The 19,129-nt window shown below is 35.2% G+C and overlaps 4 protein-coding genes across 4 annotated transcripts; 2 read left to right on the top strand and 2 right to left on the bottom strand.

Annotated features, from left to right (window-relative positions):
- Positions 1-1,546: 1,546 nt before the first annotated feature.
- On the bottom strand, positions 1,547-8,719 carry LOC136819101 (uncharacterized). Its single transcript, XM_067075273.1, has 9 exons — positions 8,584-8,719; positions 7,042-7,456; positions 5,236-5,289; positions 5,029-5,082; positions 4,822-4,875; positions 4,351-4,556; positions 3,605-3,752; positions 2,738-2,838; positions 1,547-2,154 (listed from the first exon to the last, which is right to left on the bottom strand). The coding sequence occupies exons 1-9, from the start codon at positions 8,686-8,688 to the stop codon at positions 1,861-1,863; spliced, it is 1,431 nt and encodes a 476-aa protein (XP_066931374.1). The 5' UTR covers positions 8,689-8,719; the 3' UTR covers positions 1,547-1,860.
- A 959-nt stretch (positions 8,720-9,678) lies between these two features.
- On the bottom strand, positions 9,679-10,659 carry LOC136819093 (uncharacterized). Its single transcript, XM_067075262.1, has one exon. The coding sequence runs from the start codon at positions 10,657-10,659 to the stop codon at positions 9,679-9,681; it is 981 nt and encodes a 326-aa protein (XP_066931363.1).
- Positions 10,660-14,221: 3,562 nt separating this feature from the next.
- LOC136819092 (uncharacterized) lies at positions 14,222-17,058 on the top strand. The gene is made up of 4 exons (XM_067075261.1): positions 14,222-14,815; positions 14,979-16,346; positions 16,507-16,683; positions 16,906-17,058. The coding sequence occupies exons 1-4, from the start codon at positions 14,222-14,224 to the stop codon at positions 17,056-17,058; spliced, it is 2,292 nt and encodes a 763-aa protein (XP_066931362.1).
- A 3-nt stretch (positions 17,059-17,061) lies between these two features.
- LOC136819100 (uncharacterized) lies at positions 17,062-19,129 on the top strand. Its single transcript, XM_067075272.1, has 2 exons — positions 17,062-17,276; positions 17,440-19,129. The coding sequence occupies exons 1-2, from the start codon at positions 17,129-17,131 to the stop codon at positions 19,053-19,055; spliced, it is 1,764 nt and encodes a 587-aa protein (XP_066931373.1). The 5' UTR covers positions 17,062-17,128; the 3' UTR covers positions 19,056-19,129.

Genomic DNA, 19,129 nt, shown 5'->3' with positions numbered 1-19,129 from the left:
AAAAAAAAAAAGTCCAAAAATATTCACCAGGGGGTTCTGTATCAAAGAAAACAGGGGGTAAAACATGAAAAACCCCCAAAAATCGTCTTTTTTCAGCAGAAAAGTGGTCCTAGGCAAACGAAAAACTGTTTATGATACTTCAAAGGTTACGTGGTGATAGATCCTGATTGCTCTCATCATAATATCAGGATTAACTATCCCCTGAGGGCTTAATTTTTTATTTTCAGGGGGTAAAAATTGCAAAAATACTCATTTTTTGACCAAAATTCAATTTTTTGAGCTTATCTCTCGCGATTTACCCCTCAAACAGTCTCCAACTATTAAAATTCCCAATAAAAAGCCTTTAAACTAATAAAATTATTTGTTTCTAGGTTAGAAAGTTTCAAAATATCTCAAAACCGGGGGTAAACTGTCTAAAAATATGAAATTTTTACAAAATATCACCTTTTTGAAAAATTAAAATCAATTTTTTGACAAAAAAACAACATCATAACCAGTTTTCTTGATTTTAGGGCGAAAATTGCAAAAAAAAACTTCTTGTCGACAAAAACTGATAAAAGTAACAGCTTTCTATGAACAATATACTGAGACAACGTAATAAAAAAGTCTATCATAATATCAATTATCCATAATAAACCAATCGTAACAATGTCGAATTAAACATCCACCAATCTTACACCTTCATATTATTTAGTTCTCGCCGTCTTCCTCAGCTGATTGCTCGTCATCAGTTTCTATCTCTTCATCTTCGTCCTCATCCGATTCGTCGTCGGAAATTTCATCTTCTCCATCTTCAGCTTCTTCGCTGTTGTAGGTCGCATCACAAAGTATCTCCTCAACTTCAAGGGGAAAGACCTCATCAACCCAAATTGTAGATCCGTCGTTCGACCAACCATTTTCTGTAATATCTCCTTGTTCTAACCAACTTATTAATGATGATTTCCAAAGTTTGCTAACGTAGTTTGCCCTCTTCAAGTGGAGAATCAAAACTGACTGACACGGAGGAAGCATGGCCATATCGATAATTTTTCCGCTTTTGGTGCACTGCAAAATCTCAAGTCTTTTCAGAAGTAAAAAAAAACTTACCGGAAGTAAAAATTTACTTCCTGGAAGAATTACTAGTTTGTCCGTATGTTGAGCCATGGATTACTCCGGGTAAGTAATATTATTTTACTCGAGAGAAGTAATGTTGCATAAGTTACATTTAGATTCGGATGTAGACGAATGGAGAGAAAAAAATAAAAATAATGATTTGTAAACTGCTTATATGTTTCTGAAATAAAAATGGTTACATCTTTTCTGCTTGTCTATCGATATAAAACGAAATGTCGATAATGTCTCCTGTAAAAAAAACTTAAAAAGGAACTAAAAGAAATGAATATAAACGTTTATCATAAAAATCCGCATTCCTGTCATTGATACCAAAACTTTTCAAATTTGAACAAAGCACTAAATTTAAACCACATGCGTCTTAAACCCTGTAAACCAACTTCACAGGTCTCATTAAACGATTCGGTGTTAAAAAATATAGCGTAAAAATCTAGCTGGAACAATTTTACAGTTAAAAATCCTTTTGCTGACTTACATGTCTCAAACATAAAATGTTTTTCTCTTTTCTCAATATGCAAGAACAAAAGAAAAAGTTGAATAAAAGTCTGATCTTTCACTCTTGTGTGCTTAATTATATAGGGGACTTTCCGGAAGCAAATCATAAAATGGGGAGGGGTCATTATGAAGTGATTTCGGAGTTAAAAAAATCATACAATTAAGCACAGAAGAGTACCTAAAGAGGTACATTATTTACATTTAAAAAATACCCAGACGGGGAATGAAAAATATACACATATGCTGTATAAAGTGTTACTTTTGAAAATCAGCATACAATTCGTTGCAGTGTGCTAATATTTCTATCGGTGCTTTAAACGAACCGAAAACAATCCACTGCAATATTGTGAGCCCGGATTCAAACTCCTTGGGATAATCTATATCCAGAACGTAAAACACCGCGAGGTAGCAACACAATGCTTCTATCAAAGATGCTGTTTTGAAGACCACTGACTTCTTCACAAGCAACGATGTACTATGGTTGTCTTTTAACAACACAGGAATGCTTGTGGTAATTTTGTTCAATTTAAGTTCCGGCTCCTCGTGGTCCTGAAAGTGAGTAAAAAAATTGAGATGAAAACAAAACTTAAATTTTGAACAAACTTCAGAATCCTTCTACTTCAGAAGCTCCATTTTGCCACAGACTATTGCCCAAGCACCCAGTTACTTTTTTGCAAAAATCCATAATGGAGGATTTTTGAGCTTAATCCAATTTTTAAAACCCCCAAATTGAAAAGAATTCCTTGGCGCAAAGTTATTTACATACGAATTTTTTTTTGCATTATGATCATGAGGTGAAAGAGAAAAATGATTTTCTGCAAAGAAAATTTTCTTTTAAGCCAGCGGAAAGAAAACAGGTAACACTAACAAATCTACCATTTTGGACTTTTCTCCTTAATATCCAAGTAATGTATTCAATTTTTTAAGGGGGAAGACCCCTACATGATGCATTTCCATTCCCAGAAAAAAAATCTTGTGTATCAGCAATACCATTAGGGAAAAAGGGAGCTTCTGGAGTATTGATGTGTCAAGAATCATTGGATGATGAAAAATTACTCATCTAAATGCTTTGAATTGGCTTTATAGTTTTATATTACTAACAAAGACATGGAAAATAAAGCAAATTGATTACCTCAAGTTCAACAATTACTTTCATTTTCTTTGATTTTTTCAATTTCTTTTTTGATGGGAAAAGATGATCGATGTTTTCAATTATGTGCTTCATTTTGCCATCTAAGAAACAATAAAGCTAAGCTAAATTTTGCTTACTCTCGGGTACCTAATAGCCGGGGGGGTTTGGAATAAGCAGGGGGGGTTGGAAAAAATCTCAAAATTTAATAAGCGGGGGGGTTGGAATAAAAATGTCCTGGGTGGAAAATGTTCGAAAAGGAGGCTGATACAGCAGAATTAGGGCAAAAGAGGGAACTTTTAAAAAAATTTTCCCAAAAATCAATAAGCGGGGGGGTTGGAATAAGAATGTCCTGGGTGGAAAATTTTCGAAAAATTAATTAGCGGGCCCCCCCGGCTATTAGGTACCCGAGAGTACCGCCAAAATTTTTTTTGTCAACGTATTTTCAAAAGGTGCAAAAGACTCCTAGGCTGTCAAAATTTTAGAATTTCTATGGCACTCATCTCTCTGCAAGTAGCACACTGATCGTATTTCTATTGTCCACCCTGTATAACTCAATTTTTATCCAAAAAATGTAATTTTGTACGTTTTTGACCAAAAATTAACATTCTTGGATAAAAATTGAGTTAAATAGGGTGGACAATAAAAATATTGTCAGTGTGCTACTTGCAGAGAGATTAGTGCAATAAAAATTCTAAAATTTTGACAGTTTCTCTTTGTTTTTTAATAATCTTTTCCCCCCACTTTCAGATTTTTTCATTTGTAAAAAAAAATCCCCCAATCATTTCAACTCCCTACTATTTGGGACCGTAGACTTAGAGAACAGAAAAATCAGGACCATAGTACTAGTTCTAGTTTACGGTTTTATACCTTCAGAATTGGTGTCTGGTGGACCAAACTTCCTATTAAGAAGCCCATAGTAGAGCAACTTATCCACGTTCTTCTTCAAATTGTCAATGCATTCCAATGCAACTCCTTGTTTTAATGGGAATAATATTCGGCGGACCTCCTCAATAATCTGCAAAACATAAGAATAATAGTGATAGTAACTTTGGGTCATCCATATACTCTAGGGTACCTAATAAGTGTCCCCCTGCTAATTTTTTTGGAAATTTTCCACCCAGGACATTCTTATTCCAACCCCTCTGCTTATTAATCTTTAGAAAAATATTTTTTAAAGTTCCCTTTTTTTGCTCCGATTCTTCTGTATTAGGCTGCTTTTCAAAAATTTTCCACCCCGGCCATTTTTATTCTTTACTAATTGAGTTTGGAGATTTTTTCCACCCACCCTGCTTATTCCAACCCGGTCTATTAGATACCGGATAGTACGTACACAACAATTTTCCAAATATTTGATACTCCCCTTGTATGCAGAGGAACAATAGAAATGATGTCATTTAAACAATGCTTAACCTCCTCACTGTGTTCATACTGAATGGATGGCCCTTTGACAAAAAAAGACAATCTGTGACAAAGAAGCCTGAGGTTATCTTTGACATCTTTCAAATTGTTCGAATCAATTGAGGGTAATTTAAAAAAAACATCAAAATGAACTGAGGGTCTACACGAATAAAGTTCTTTTATATCGTTGGGGTAAAAATTTTGTCACTACTTACTTGAAGATGCTCCTTTTGAAAGCATTGGTAAAGGATTCCTTTTTCAAAAAGTGAATAGCGATCTTCAGTGTCCTTTAAATTATTTTTTCGACTTTGAAATGTCTTGTCCAGGTAAAGTTGTAAAACAGAAGGATTTGGATTCTTCTTGCTCGATTCTTTTTCCAACAACGATTGAAATTTTTGGATGTCTGGCTCTTGCAAATTCTCTATTGATTCAAAAAACAAAACTAGTATTTCATTTTAAACCCAAAATATTTTTATTGAAGTTGCAAATCCTTGTAATTTTCTTTGTTAACCTGGAAATTAGAAAGAATCGAAACTTCAACCACACATTTCCCTACTTTTCCCCTTAATTTTAAATCCAGGTCCTCCCCAAATTGTAAAGGTCTTTTTTCATTGAAATTGCGATTTTTGGTTTTTATTTATCCCTAACATTCAAATGATATTCTCATGAAAGTCCAAAGCTCTTACCAGGTGATGGAGTAAGTTTTACTTTCTTTGCACAATCAGCTCTGTCTTCTTCAGCTATGATAATAGAGAGAAAACTATTTACTAAATGATCCAATTCAGAGAAACAATGGAAACGTATAAACCTAGGTGGATGAACAGAGTCAATTTTATAGGACCTCCTGAAAGTCCAAAGATTTCTGGCTAATTATTAAAACTTGAAGCTCTTACCAGGTGATGGAGTACGTTTTACTTTCTTTGCACAATCAGCTCTGTCTTCTTCAGCTATGATAATAGAGAGAAAACTATTTACTAAATGATCCAATTCAGAGAAACAATGGAAACGTATAAACCTAGGTGGATGAACAGAGTCAATTTTATAGGACCTCCTGAAAGTCCAAAGATTTCTGGCTAATTATTAAAACTTGAAGCTCTTACCAGGTGATGGAGTACGTTTTACTTTCTTTGCACAATCAGCTCTGTCTTCTTCAGCTATGATAATAGAGAGAAAACTATTTACTAAATGATCCAATTCAGAGAAACGATGGAAACAGATGAGGCTGGATTTAAAAAATTGTTGGTTTGCCGTCACCCGACCGACTCTACCTCGAAACCTGCCGACCCAAAAAAATTTTATTGCCATTTTAAAGAAAATTTTTTTTCCTTCAAAAACTTCAAACAAATAAAAATCAAAATTTGCATCTTGTTTGTCTCAAGCATATGAATCGTAAATTCCCTGCTAGCACTTCTGTTTTTTATTCAAAATTACCTAAATGCAAACAAACTGTTAACCCTTCCATGGACGAAAATTTCATCAATCGCCAAAATAAAAAAAATTCCGACCAACCGACCCACCTCCAAAATCTAGGGTCGGGTGACGGCAAACCAACAATTTTTTAAGCCCAGCCTAAACAGGTGGATGAACAAATAGAATCAATTCATTTCATAGGATCTCCTGGAAAGTCCAAAAATTACTTGCTTAAACTTCAGAGCTCTTACCAGATGATGGAATAAATTGTATTTTCTTTGCATTGCCAGGTCTTTCTTCTTCAACTATGACAATAAAGAAAAATTATTCAGAATTGTTCTACACTACCCTTTTTGACTTGTGAACAATAATGGTAAAAACAGTGGGGGAGGGACGTGGCTACTCCTGGTTAAATCAATTAAATGGGGGATCATAAAAAAGTGTTATTGGCCTGATTTTGCTGAAAAACCCAAAGAAAATTAAGTATTTTTGTTAATTTTATCATACTCTGTAGCATAAAATTTGTAAAATGGGGGTGGTGTGGGGTCATTGTTAAGTGATGCAGGGGTCGAAAAAATAGCAATTTGATACCCCCTACAATTAAGCACAAAAGAGTACTATATCACTTACTATCACTATCATCTATTAGAAATTGTTTTTCATTGGCATCAACTAGTTCTTTATACATCCTGTTTCTGTTATATTGGCACTTGATCATCACTCTTTGTAGATCTTCCTGAAAAAAAGGGTTGGATGGTTGTGTTAAAGTTTTCAGCAAAAACTGGCATACAAAATAATAAATTCATAAAATTTGCTTTAATAATACTCTGTAGGGGTGTAGATGGAATAAGCAGGGTACTCCGGAAGAAAAGGCATAAATTGGGGGGGGGGTCATTATCAAGTGATTTTCCCAAAAAACCCTAGGAAAACAAAGGAGCGAGTGAGCGAAAGTTTTAGGTACTAATAAGGGGCACCATTTGTTGGTTTTTCAAATGTCAGTCTTTTGATAGGGAGCACCTAAAAATCATTTTTGGTGCCCCTTCTCATAAGAGCTCTGCTGGGGGGCCTGCCCCCTGGCCCCCCCTGCAACCACGCCACTGCTTACAATTAAGCACAGATAAGTAAATAGGAGGTGGTCATAACATTAAGGTTTTTAAAAATTCTACATACCAGAGAATGTCCTCTTTCTTTTTTCACTAAGGATGGATAATGTAATTGCAAAGATTTTGCCATTTCTTCTATTTCTTTTTTTGTTGGTTTTCTACTGAATGGTTCCATTGATGCTATTGTGTTCATACTGTCTATTTGTGATCTTATAACTCTTTCTTTGAGTCGCTTAGTTAGACCTCCAGCCCTGTCGGTGTTTTTGGCTTCTGCGTCAATGTATACTGTATATGATGGTGCTGCTAGGTTAATACTAGGTTGGTGGTTGTTAGACGAAGTATCAATCTCATGCTCCTGTTTACAGCGGCTTTTCCAAGTTTTAAGTTTGTTACCTAAAATTGCTGGAACAGATCGGCGATGGTTGTCTGGAGAGATGACAACTTTATCCTCTCGTTTTTCCAGGCTTTTGAGTTGCTTAAAGCTTGCAGAACTAGATCGGTTGTGGCGGTGGTGTTCAGGAGAGGTGTCAATTTTGTCATCTTGTTTTTCCAGGCTCTTTTTAAATTGCGTAGGTAAAAAGCTTTTTGTAGAACCAGATTGGCTGTGGTTGTGGTGGTGGTCAGGAGAGATGTCAATTTTATCTGGCTGTTTCCTCAGGCTTGTATTGAATTGTTTCTGCATAAAGCTGTTTGCAGAACCAGATTGGTTCTGGTGATGGTGGTGTTGGTTGTCAGGAGAAGTATCAATTCTATCTTCTTGTATTTCAAGGTTTTGTAGTGGTGGTGTGACACAACGAGAAAGATAGCTCTGAAGTGTAAAAAAGATTCAACATTCAAGTTTCTGGTTGATTCAATTATTGTCTACCTTATTGGAAGAATTTTAGTCTGAAAGAAAATTTGGGGGATTTTGGCTAAATCAAGTTCCCGCCAAAATTCTTTTTTCACCATCAGTCAAATTGAATTCCCACCAAATTCAAGTTTTCTCAAATGTTATTTTCACTATTTACCGTGAGATCGGGTAACTTGCATCAATGGAAGGAAACTTGCATAGCCATCAAGCACCTGACCAACCAAAGCAGCAAAATGTAAAACAAAATGTAAGAACTGTAAAGCACTGCAGCTTTAGTCTACCATTAATTTTAGAATCTCAAATTTGCCGGGCGAGTTAATTTCAGCAAGTTACTCGCCAACCAGTGAATCACGGGTATATAAACCAGCGTGGTTGCGTAATAAAAATCATGTGAGATCATAATTTTAAGATGGCGGGAGTTTTGATGTTTCTTGATGGCTGGCTGGACGTGTAATCTCAAATCTTAACATAATTATGCCTGACATCACTTTCGGAAATTTTGTACTCAGGTTTGATTTGATTTAACTTTGTATTTTAATGACCAACCAGGTCATTGATATGAGGGCTATGCATGTTAGCCTCCACTGATGCAAGTTACCCAATCTCACGGTAGGTCATAAAAGGGTTGATTTTGAACCTTGAAGCCATCGCCAAACAAAATTAATTTATTTGACGATTCGCCAAATTAAATTCCCTGTGAAATTTTTTTGGGGGCCATCCACCAAATTAAATTCCTGCCAAAATTTCTACCATTAGGTAGATTAGAATCGTATTCAAAATAAAGCAAAAAGACAACAAATGTTGGAAATTTTTGCCAATTTTTCCTATTTTCACAAAATAGCATATCCAATTAATAGCAGGCTGCATCATTTGAGGCGTGCAATCAATCACACCCCATAAAGTAAGTTTCACAACTGAAAGTTGTGCATAGCACTCTTTATCACACGCCTAAATTACTAAAATTAGGATTTTAAGAGTGTGATTGACCACACGCCTGAAATTTTCAAATGATGCAGCCTGTAATAGATCTCTAAACAGACCGATCTAAAAAATACTTCAATACCAACATGAAAAGCTCAACTCACATTTATTAGTTGCCATACTTTGATCCTTTCTTGGGGGCTATGTTCAAAAAGAATATTTTTCAATTCTTTGATGCCAAGTTGAACCAGGGCATTGTCTGATGTCATTGAGTTTTCTAAATTGAAAAGTCGAGAAGCTTTTATTTATGCGTACAAACTTTCAGGAGCAGAAACTTATGCAAATTTTGGTCAATGTTTGGGAAAATTAAAAAAATTTAAAATCTATGAAACTTTGATATCAGGCGGCAATCGGCGGTTTTCTTAAAAGCGGTCGATGAGGTGGTAAAAGAGCATAAACTGAGGCGCGGCGGGAGGCCCAACGGCATGTTTTGCATGGTTTCAAATTATGACCTTTGAACACTGTGAGCTTTTACACAATATGGAGCATGTAACTATGACCAAAGTTAAAATGCTGCGAATGCACTAGAAATCAGCAAAAATAAGATTTTTGAGCAAAGGAGACGCCATGGACACAAAAAGTCTGACATATTTACTTACTCTCCGAACCAATTTTACTCAATTTTCAAGAGTCGGCCAGGCGACGCGAAACGAAGATATTTGTGATTGCCGCCTAATACAAACATCAAGTTTTCCACAGATCTTGCGAAAATCTGTCTGAGACAGAAGAAATTTGAACACTTTTTGAACTGTTTGAACACAATTTGAACACGGGTGTTAGGGTTACTTGTTTCTACTACGTTGGGCGGCAATCAAATATCTTCGTTTCCCGTCTCCCGACTGACTCCTGAAAATTGAATAAATTGAGTCGATAATTGTTGGAGGGGTTGGAAATTTTTATTCCAAAAACCCAAAAATGAGCTAAAATCAGTCTTTATAGAGCAAAATAAGGAGCCTTCCTTCCCTCTGTCAGCTGAAAATACCTGATAAGGTCCGGGGGTTGGAAGATTTTCGTTTTGGAGCAATCTCATGATTTAAAATATAAAGCACTGAGGATCCTTCACTTGCGATCGGAGTGATCTGAGGATTTAAAAATTGATACGAAAATTGATGTCATGTAGTCATACACGAAGTCTGAATTTTGAAAGTGGTTGAGCGATATATGGGAACTTAGTCGACCGCGCGCACATTATACCAAAGTTATTCACGTATGTTTGGTAGGTTTTTGTTGAAGGTGGTGATAAAGAGTGTCTGGTTGTTGTCTCGATTGGATTTGTTTTTGTATTTGAGAAGATCAGATCTGTCTATACTTGATGCTTTGGTGTACGCATCTGTGAGATGTTGTTGTTGGTATCCTCTTTTAAGAAAAGCGCCATGCATTTCACTAGTAGCTTTTTGATAGTCGTCTACGTCTTTGCAGATTCTTTTGAGTCTAAGGGTTTGACCGAAAGGTATGTTCTTCTTTAAATGGTTAGGGTGGTAGGATTGGTTATGGAGATAAGCTGATCTGTCTGTTGGTTTTTTGTATAGTCTTGTGATTAGTTTAGATCCGCTGATGGTAACAATGGTGTCTAGGAAGCTAATTTCCTTCTTTGAATAGTCAGCTGTGAACTTGATTGTTTCGTGGAGAGTATTGATTTCTTGGATGAATCTTTTTAGTTCTTCTTCTGTTCCGGACCATATCATGAAGATATCGTCTATGAATCTTAAGTAAGTTTTGCACTTTTCGGTTAGAAGTGGATAGATGTTTGATTCTTCGAACTGTGACATGAATAGATTAGCATAGGTCGGGGCACATTTTGTGCCCATGGCGCAGCCTTTGATTTGTAGGTAGTGGGTTTCATTAAAACAGAAGTTGTTGAGGGTGAGAATGAGTCTTAGAAAGGTGAGTATTTTTGTTTTTAACGAGTTTTGTGTTTTATTGGTTGTAAGGATGTTGTTGATGGCATTGATTCCTTCTTCGTTAGGGATGTTTGTATATAGAGATTTAACGTCCATGGTGACTAGTATTGGATTTTGTGGAAGGGTTATGGTTTCAATTTTGTTGATGAAATCGGTTGTATCTTTTATGTATGAAGACGTCTTGGTGACATGATCCTGTAGGTGAAAGTCTACATATTTTGAAATATTGCTGCTTATATTGTTTCCGAAAATCCGTAAAGCATCTGTATGGTGGCCCATAAGTGCCAAGTAATTTTTTATTGAAAAACACAGAAAATTTTTTTTTTATAAATGAAAATAACTTTCATTTTACAATTTAAATTAACTTTCATTTCAAAATCAATTTAAAAGTAATTTCGTTTTCAAAATGACTTTAAAAACAACTTAAAATACGACCCAGCAAGGCCACACAAATGATTTAAATTTTGTTTTAATTCTCATTTACTTTTCGATATCATTTTAAAAAGCATTTTGTTTTTTTATTTTTAAAATCACTTTTCTCACGTAGCCCATCAGTGCCAAAGACAGCTTTGTCTCCAGACCCCTACAGGCTTAAAAGATTGAAGTTACTATGGTTACTTATTGGTTTGTTTACAGTTCACGGCCCATCAAGGCCAACACAACTTAGTGCTTAGACCCCAAACATATTTACAAATGTGTAGGAGAGTATAAAATGATATCCTTTACTCCAGTGTTCTATGGTACCATAAATGAGAGATTTTTTGTCCGTCACAGTGCTTTTCCTTTCTATTGTTCATTGTTTGGCTGGTGGGTTGTATTGTTTTGAAAAATTTACTTCTTTTTGCAGACAAAATTATTCATCAAACAATGGGGAACATGAAGAGCCTTTGTTTTGATGTGTAAATAAAGAGTCGAATTTTTTCTTAATATGCAGCATGCGAGTATGAAAGGAAAAATGTTGAGAAGAGAGGAAATACACTTTTTTTATATAAGAACAATTTTATAAGAACAATGAGGCTCAAAAATGCCAAAAAATAAGAACAATTTAAGAACAGTGGAGAGGCTGAAGTTAGAGAGTTATAGCAAAAAGAATACCTGGTTGCCCTGGTTTCTAAAATCCTCTAAATAATAAAGTAAATAGACAAAACTTGTTTTTTACGTTGGAAAAAATAAGAACAATTCAAGGCCGAGCCTCAGCAAAAATTTACTGGTTCTTATAAAAAAAAGAGTGTAATAAGAGGGAAGTTTTATTTACTTCTAACCCCTTTCATGTTGCCGCCATATGCTTTAATATTTTTGGCTCCGAGGAAACCCCAATGTGACCCCCCCCCCCTAAAACAAACAACTGGTTCGTTCTATTATCAAAAGAAACTTTATCTGTTGAAATTTACTCATTTCTATGAGTGGCCTCAATGGGCTGTCAGATCAATTCATTTAAAAAAATTTAAAATTGATTTTAAAATGACATGGCCTCGATGGGCTGAGTTGGAAATCGTTTTTGAAAACAAACCCGTTTTTAATTTGAAACGAAAATAGAAAGTAAATCAATTTTGAAATCAAAATTTAGTTCAAAACTTAAATTAAAAGCTATTGCAAAAATGAATGTAAAAAGTAAATTGTTTTGAATTTTTTTATAGAAATGTCAAAACAATTTAACTTGGCCCTCATGGGCCACCATACATCTGATTGGTTAGACGCTAAAATTATATTAAATGTCACCTGAGGCACCTGACCTTGGTAGGATTTCCTACCTTACCATGACATGACCAAAGAACGTTGAAAATATGTGCTGGGTATTTAATGCCTTTACATATTATACCTTGAGAACTACAAAGCATGTAGAATTTCAGTCACGTGACTCTCAAGCTCTCAAGTTCGAATAGAAATTTGATTTTTAATTTTCAATTGATTTAAAAAATGAAAAACAGCTTTGATTTTTCATTTTTCGATAATTTGAAAATTGAAAAACAGCTTTAATATTTGATTTTTTAATAATTTGAAAATTGAAAATATATAGTTTGATTATTTATTTTTCAATAATTTGAAAAATAAAAATTAGCTTTAATTTTTGATTTTTAAATGAATTGAAAATTGATAGAAAACATGGGCGAAAAATCTTTCTTTCGTTCGTGGGTACGTAGGCGGTCGTCGACGGCACACCAAGTCAACTTGCACACTGCGGAAGTAGTCCTTAATTTTCTTCTAAATAAGCCTCTAAATTTCGTTTTTTATAATAAAATAGAAAATTAAAAATTGATTTTGATTTTTCAATTTTGGTTTCAAACTGAAAATAGAAAATTGGAATTTTTCTGTTTTTCGTTTCAATTTGAAATTGAATAATCAAATGTCCCTTTCGGGTCCTGCATTTATTACAATTCCGAATTTTTACAAAACTTCAATTCATGAATAAAAATAACAAATAAATAGCTGTATATTTCAATTTAATTTTTAAAATATTTTTTAAAAACATACTTTTAACCTGTTTTAACACAATTTTAAACATCTTGAAAATATTTAAAAGCAATAAGTAATGGCTTTGTAGTACACATTGATAAAAATACATACATAATTTTTTTGCTATAAAAAATAAATTTCAAGTTTCTTTCCATGGGAAAATTGGCAAAGTTATTTTAGACCAGGTCGATCTGGGGGGTCTGCGTCCCCCAAGAGGTGAAAAATATTTGATGGTGGTTTTGGGTTGCTAAGATGCTATATTTTCAGGAATGAGACGGTAAATAGGTTGTTAAGGGGGCTAACTAAAATGGTAAGCTAGGTAAGTGGGGGTGTTTTTTGCCAAAATACCAATTTGTAAGGGATTTTGCTTGAGACTTGAAACACCATGGTAACTTAGAAGTGCGATTCTGCACTATCTAAAAATTGTTATTGCTTGAAACTTTCCAAATATGTTACAAATAGGTAAAATAAAATTTTGAAAAAAAAAAAGTTCCAAAATATTCACCAGGGGGTTCTGTATCAAAGAAAACAGGGGGTAAAACATGAAAAACCCCCAAAAATCGTCTTTTTTCAGCAGAAAAGTGGTCCTAGGCAAACGAAAAACTGTTTATGATACTTCAAAGGTTACGTGGTGATAGATCCTGATTGCTCTCATCATAATATCAGGATTAACTATCCCCTGGGGGCTTAATTTTTTATTTTCAGGGGGTAAAAATTGCAAAAATACTCATTTTTTGACCAAAATTCAATTTTTTGAGCTTATCTCTCGCGATTTACCCCTCAAACAGTCTCCAACTATTAAAATTCCCAATAAAAAGCCTTTAAACTAATAAAATTATTTGTTTCTAGGTTAGAAAGTTTCAAAATATCTCAAAACCGGGGGTAAAATGTCTAAAAATATTAAATTTTTACTAAAGAATCACTTTTTTTCAAAATTAAAGACTACCAAAGAGACTTTAATGACAGCGCGGTTCACACAAATCATTGAATTATACGAATTAGGATCAAATTTGGTTGTAGTCAGATTAATCGAAAGAAAAATATGACCTTTATAGATTTAGAAACCCCTTGTGACCAATTTATCTCATTACACAATGTGTTACGTTGGATTTTCAATCCAATCTAGAGAGTGTTTTCAGTTATTCAAAACGTTTGTAATGTAAATTTTGTAACATTTTTGTTAAAAGAATCTCTGTTTAAGTTATCAAAGACTAAGTTGCAATCAAAATTGTTCATTGCTTGCTATATAGCTTAATGGGTGTTTTAGAATTAGATTTGGAGAAAATATTTTTATGGTTTACATAATGTAGAAAACTTAGATAATGTTGATAAAATTTCATGTTGTTTTTTTCTCTTTTAAGAAGAAAATTTAAAATTAAATGACAAAATGAAAAAGTGTATCATACATTACAATGGATATCCAAAATATTCAGTCCCTAAAGCTCTAAGTGAGATTAACCGGAAGCGTATTTTAGAGGCAAAGGAGGAACGTCAGAAACTTGGCGGTGCCCATTATGAAAATCATATGGAACAATGCAATGGCGTGCCAGAATTTTTCAATGAAAATCACTTTATGCATTCAGAACCTTGCTATAAAAAGTTTACAATGATCTTAAGTGGCCAATCGAGTAAACAAAAAGATAATCCTGAGGCACCACAACGCAAATCTAAACGAAAATCAAGTATAGAAGAAGAACCAAAATCACCTGGTTGGGTTTATCCACCTGAATGTCAAGATTGCAAACGTTACCGAGTTAAATACCAAGGAGAGCATGTCTTTCCTTTCAAAATTAAAACTCAACAGTGTGCTGAATCGATAAAGGCAGCTGCAAAAGCAAAGAGTGAAGATCTGTACTACGAAATCCATTTACTTGATTTAGTTGCTCGAGAATTCAAGATGCATGATCATTGTCGTAAAAAATTCCTGAAAGGATTCGGTGAAGTAACCAGAGACAATAACGAAAGAAATATTGCAAGCCAGGTAAACATTTCTCATCAATCAAAATTCAATTTCCTTTTAAACGGCCGTTTTTTAGAGTACCAGATAGTTTTCTTGTTGAGGAGTGAAGCCAAATATGAAACCTTAAGGATTAGAGTGGATTTTTAGTAATATGTTTTGATTGCAAATTTCTTTCATTTTTTAGCAATCATCTCGAATAGACGAAAACGAAATTTCGAAAACAGATTTCACATCACTGAAGCTCTACATTGAACGCAACTTAATCGCAGAAAGTAAAGTTGTTTCTATGAAAATTTTACAATCCATCTATGGTGACAACTCCGACGATAGAAAAGCTCGCGCTAGGCTTAAGGAAAAAATTTTGAAGGAATTTCCTGACAAACTTATATTTGTACAGCCTGGTCAAAAATGCCCCGAAGTTGTTTTCAGCAAATGCATTTTTGATAAAAAGTTGATGCCATCGCTGGACCATGAATCAAATGTTGTCTCTGTGGCCAAACAGTTAAGAGAAGATATCATTTCCTATTGCAAATCTGTGCCGGAACATAAATGGCCACCGACTTTTGAAACGTTAAGTGAAGAGTATGGAAAACCTCCACAATCTGTACAATTGTTTTTGAAACACTTGCTTTCTACTGAAAAATCAAACAAAGAGACAACATGTCGGCTAATCGAATCTTTCACATCAGATTTCATTCACAATATCAGTCATGGTAAAGTTATTACACCGAAACATTACTTGTTCGCTCTTGGGCTACATAATTTGACAGGACAAAAGCAGCCAGTTGAAATCACAAACAAATTCGGTCACTGTATCTCATACGGCACCTGTTGTGAGATTGAAACTGCTCTCTCGGAAGCCGCTGTCGAGAAATCAAGGTTGGCAAACATCCTTAAAGTTCGACCCATTGATCAGGAGTACATTTCCACTTGGTTCTGGGTCGACAACTTTGACATTATGCTTGATAAAGCTGGAGGTGGTGGATCAGTAAACACTACTCATTTGGTCGCGTTTCAAGAACAAGATGGTCACGCTATTAATGAAGATCTCCACGTGTCATTACCTAGATCGCGAAAACGAAAACTAAGCATTCCTACAGATGGTGAACAAATGGCATACAATGTTGATATAACAGCTGAGCCTCCAAGAATCACTGCAACCGCTCCAACACAACGTTTTGATAGCAAAGAATTCAACAGATCAATGTTCATATGGGTTTTCTTCAGGAAAATTAACCATTACGATCAAGCTGTTCCAATTTTCACTGGCTGGAGATTGTTTGGAAATAAACCTCGACCTCAGAATTTCAAAAAGACCGTCGAAACATACCTCCCTCCAATCACTACCAAAGTAACCGAGTTCACTACCATCTCAAAGTATATGACCTATCTCCAATCTTTGGCAGCCTCAGTCAACATGCCATATACTAACATAACGTTGGATGTCGGTGCTGCTATCAACGCATTCAAGTTTTTGTGGTCAAATCAAGATTCTCTGAGCAATGTGGTGATCCATCTTGGTGATTTCCATTTCATGAAAGAAAACTTCCAGGTAATAAAAAGTTGCTTAATTTAGCATATCTAGATTATTTTTGATGATATTTTCGTCAAGCGATAGAGTTTTTCTTGTATAGTATCTTATGTAGTTTGTAATATATATCTCGTGTCTTTTTGCTGTGAATGTAATTTATGTTTTGCTAAATCTTTTTCAGGTCATCGGTATGTTAATCCATTCTTCTGGTTTCAAAGATACCATATTCCAGTCTAGAGTCTGCGACAGTGGTTTGAATGGAGTTTTCAATGGGAGTCATTATAATCGTTGTTGGTTCATCCACTCGCTCTTTTCAGAAGCTCTTGAAAGATTGTTATTGGAAAGATTCCTAGCTGAGGTAAGGCATACTTGAAATAAATTATTGATTTTGTCACTAGTGGAAGAACTATTGATCACAATCGCTGATTTCAATTGTTCATTCATGAATTATACAACCAAAGACGTTATCCTTGTTATTTCAGAAAGCTCCGAAAGTACCCGATTGTTTGTACGACATCAGTTCTGACCCTGAGAGCTTTGACGGCAAGATACCTCCGAATTGGAACGAATTCTTACAAAGATACGAGCGCTACCGTCAAGATGTTCGAGATGGGAAAGTCGGCAAAACAGCCCAGTTTTGGATGATATACCTGGACATCATGAGAATTCAGCACAAGATTCACACAGCCGTCCAAACAAACAACTTCGAGATGAGATTGCAAGCGTGGGATGAGATGTTGCCTTTCTATTTTGCATTTAACAAAACCAACTATGCAAGATATGGCTCGTGGTATGTCCAAACTATGAAGGAGATTGATCTGCGATACCCTGGCTTGAAAGAGACCTTCAAAATGTCTGGAATTTCTGTCCAAGCTCAATCAGCTTATCCTTCACGTACTTCCACCGATCAGCGTGGAGAACAGTCGATCAACCGCGATGCTAAAACTTCAGGTAAATAGTTACATTAATAGAGAATTAGGTTCAATATGAAATCTTTCCCAATCAAAATTAATATGTATTTACCAAGAGTTTAATTTTTAACCTCGTCATTTATCACACTGGAGATAAATTAAATAGAAGGGTTACTACAGAAAAATTCTTTCGTCATTTTCAGGTGGAATCAAGTTTTTCGCGAACAAAAAGGACGCTGTTCTAAAATGGTGTTTGAATCGAGCTGACATAGCTAAAACAACCTCTGAATTAAAAAAGATGGCTGGCACTTCAAGACCATGTGATAAATACAAGCCTATGAGACCGTCCGAGATTCTTGCCAGTGAAAAGCATGTGAAGAAAATTATTCAGGTGTTGAAAGGGAAATACATCAATCCTTTTGATTTGGGTCTGGAGGAGCTATACAACCTTTCTTCTGGGGAAATGGTTGAGGAATCGTTTGCAAGCAAGATTTTGAAAGTAGAAGAAGACGGGAAGAGAATGCGAGACGAATTTGAGCAGTCACGTGTCAAAGGAAATTCAAAGAAATTCCACGACAGATTGAGCCGAGTTCCTATCTACACATTCAAGACATATTCAACATCAGTCATTAAATGTCAACATTTTACAAATACAATAGAAGTAAATCGGGATATCATTGGTACCCTTCTTTCGTTTTCAATTAGAAATGAACGCGCAATTGATATTCCGTCAGCTCTTGTCTACCCATTGGCTCCTGTACCTCTCAGTCTTGCACATGGAAATGGAAAAAAACGTGAAACACCAAAAAGCAAGCTAATGAAACTACTGGTGGCAGATACGACAAAGAAAGATCCTAGATCAGATGTTACACTGAAGTCTATCAAGAAGAAAGATAAGTCCTTTGTCATTGACCTGATTGCTGCTATTCGAACTATGACGAAACTTCCAGATACCTACGAGAAATTCATATGGAAATTCATCGGAGACCTGCCAAAAGGGTACAACCGTATTGATATTGTTGCTGACACATACAGATCCAATTCGATCAAAGGTGCTGAACGTAATGAGCGTGGTAAAGGTCAAAAAGTTATCATCGCTTCCAAGGAATCGAGATTCCCCTATGACTTCGGAGACTTCATGAGGAATGGTGAAAACAAAACAAAATTGATTGAGCTGATGTCAGAAGTAATGAGAAGCAATTATCAGAGAGTATTGCAGACCACAAATTGTTCGAAGGTCTATTTTTCTCAAGAAGATGTTACGTATTGTCTTAGTCGAACGGGCGTCACTATTTCAGAGGATTTGTCATCTAATCATGAGGAAGCTGACACAAAGGTCATCCTTCACTGCAGTCATGTCCTGAAAGAAAATCCCGAAGCGAATGTAATCTTAAGATCTCCATCTGCAGACACCGACATCTTTGTTCTTGCAGCATGTCTTCTAAGTCCAACCAAAATCTATCTTGACTACAGCAAAGGGAAGACACGGAAAGGGTTTTGGATAAGCGACCTTGGCAAGGATGCTGTCAAGTACAAAACATCTTTGATTGGTTTCCACGCCTTTACCGGAAACGATTACATATCATCATTCTTCAAAAAAGGAAAATCAACCTGCTTCAATAAAATGAAGAAGAATAGAAATTTCGTGGAAGCTTTTCGCCGCTTGGGAGAATCATGGGATTTGGAAGAAGAAACTCAAAATGATTTGGAACGATTCGTCTGCGCCCTTTATGGTTATCCTAAAGAAACATCAGTCAACGTAGTGAGAGCAAAAATGTTTGAAAAGAAGTACACACTGCAAAAACTCAAAAATAAGTAAAAGTAAAATTTTACTTCAAATTCTTCATAGGAGTAACTTATTACTTCCTATAAGTAATTTGGTATCCAATGAAA

This window comes from Clytia hemisphaerica, unplaced genomic scaffold (genome assembly GCF_902728285.1).
Source record: "Clytia hemisphaerica strain Z4C2 unplaced genomic scaffold, Clytia hemisphaerica genome assembly, whole genome shotgun sequence".
Lineage (NCBI taxonomy): Eukaryota > Metazoa > Cnidaria > Hydrozoa > Leptothecata > Clytiidae > Clytia > Clytia hemisphaerica.
The sequence above is the reverse complement of the archived record's forward strand: the minus strand, read 5'-3'. Positions and strand labels throughout refer to the sequence as shown.

What these genes read in the sequence shown, in the direction of transcription:
- LOC136819101 (XM_067075273.1), bottom strand. Translation starts at nt 8,688, where the DNA reads ATGACATCAGACAATGCCCTGGTTCAACTTGGCATCAAAGAATTGAAA. An exon ending in AAGTATGGCAACTAATAAAT is followed by an intron (nt 7,457 to 8,583) that starts GTGAGTTGAGCT and finishes TTTACACTTCAG; the next exon opens with AGCTATCTTTCTCGTTGTGT. An exon ending in AAAACGTACTCCATCACCTG is followed by an intron (nt 5,083 to 5,235) that starts GTAAGAGCTTCA and finishes CTATTATCATAG; the next exon opens with CTGAAGAAGACAGAGCTGAT.
- LOC136819093 (XM_067075262.1), bottom strand. Translation starts at nt 10,659, where the DNA reads ATGGGCCACCATACAGATGCTTTACGGATTTTCGGAAACAATATAAGC.
- LOC136819092 (XM_067075261.1), top strand. Translation starts at nt 14,222, where the DNA reads ATGAAAAAGTGTATCATACATTACAATGGATATCCAAAATATTCAGTC. An exon ending in AAAGAAATATTGCAAGCCAG is followed by an intron (nt 14,816 to 14,978) that starts GTAAACATTTCT and finishes TTCATTTTTTAG; the next exon opens with CAATCATCTCGAATAGACGA. An exon ending in TCATGAAAGAAAACTTCCAG is followed by an intron (nt 16,347 to 16,506) that starts GTAATAAAAAGT and finishes AATCTTTTTCAG; the next exon opens with GTCATCGGTATGTTAATCCA.
- LOC136819100 (XM_067075272.1), top strand. Translation starts at nt 17,129, where the DNA reads ATGAAGGAGATTGATCTGCGATACCCTGGCTTGAAAGAGACCTTCAAA. An exon ending in CCGCGATGCTAAAACTTCAG is followed by an intron (nt 17,277 to 17,439) that starts GTAAATAGTTAC and finishes CGTCATTTTCAG; the next exon opens with GTGGAATCAAGTTTTTCGCG.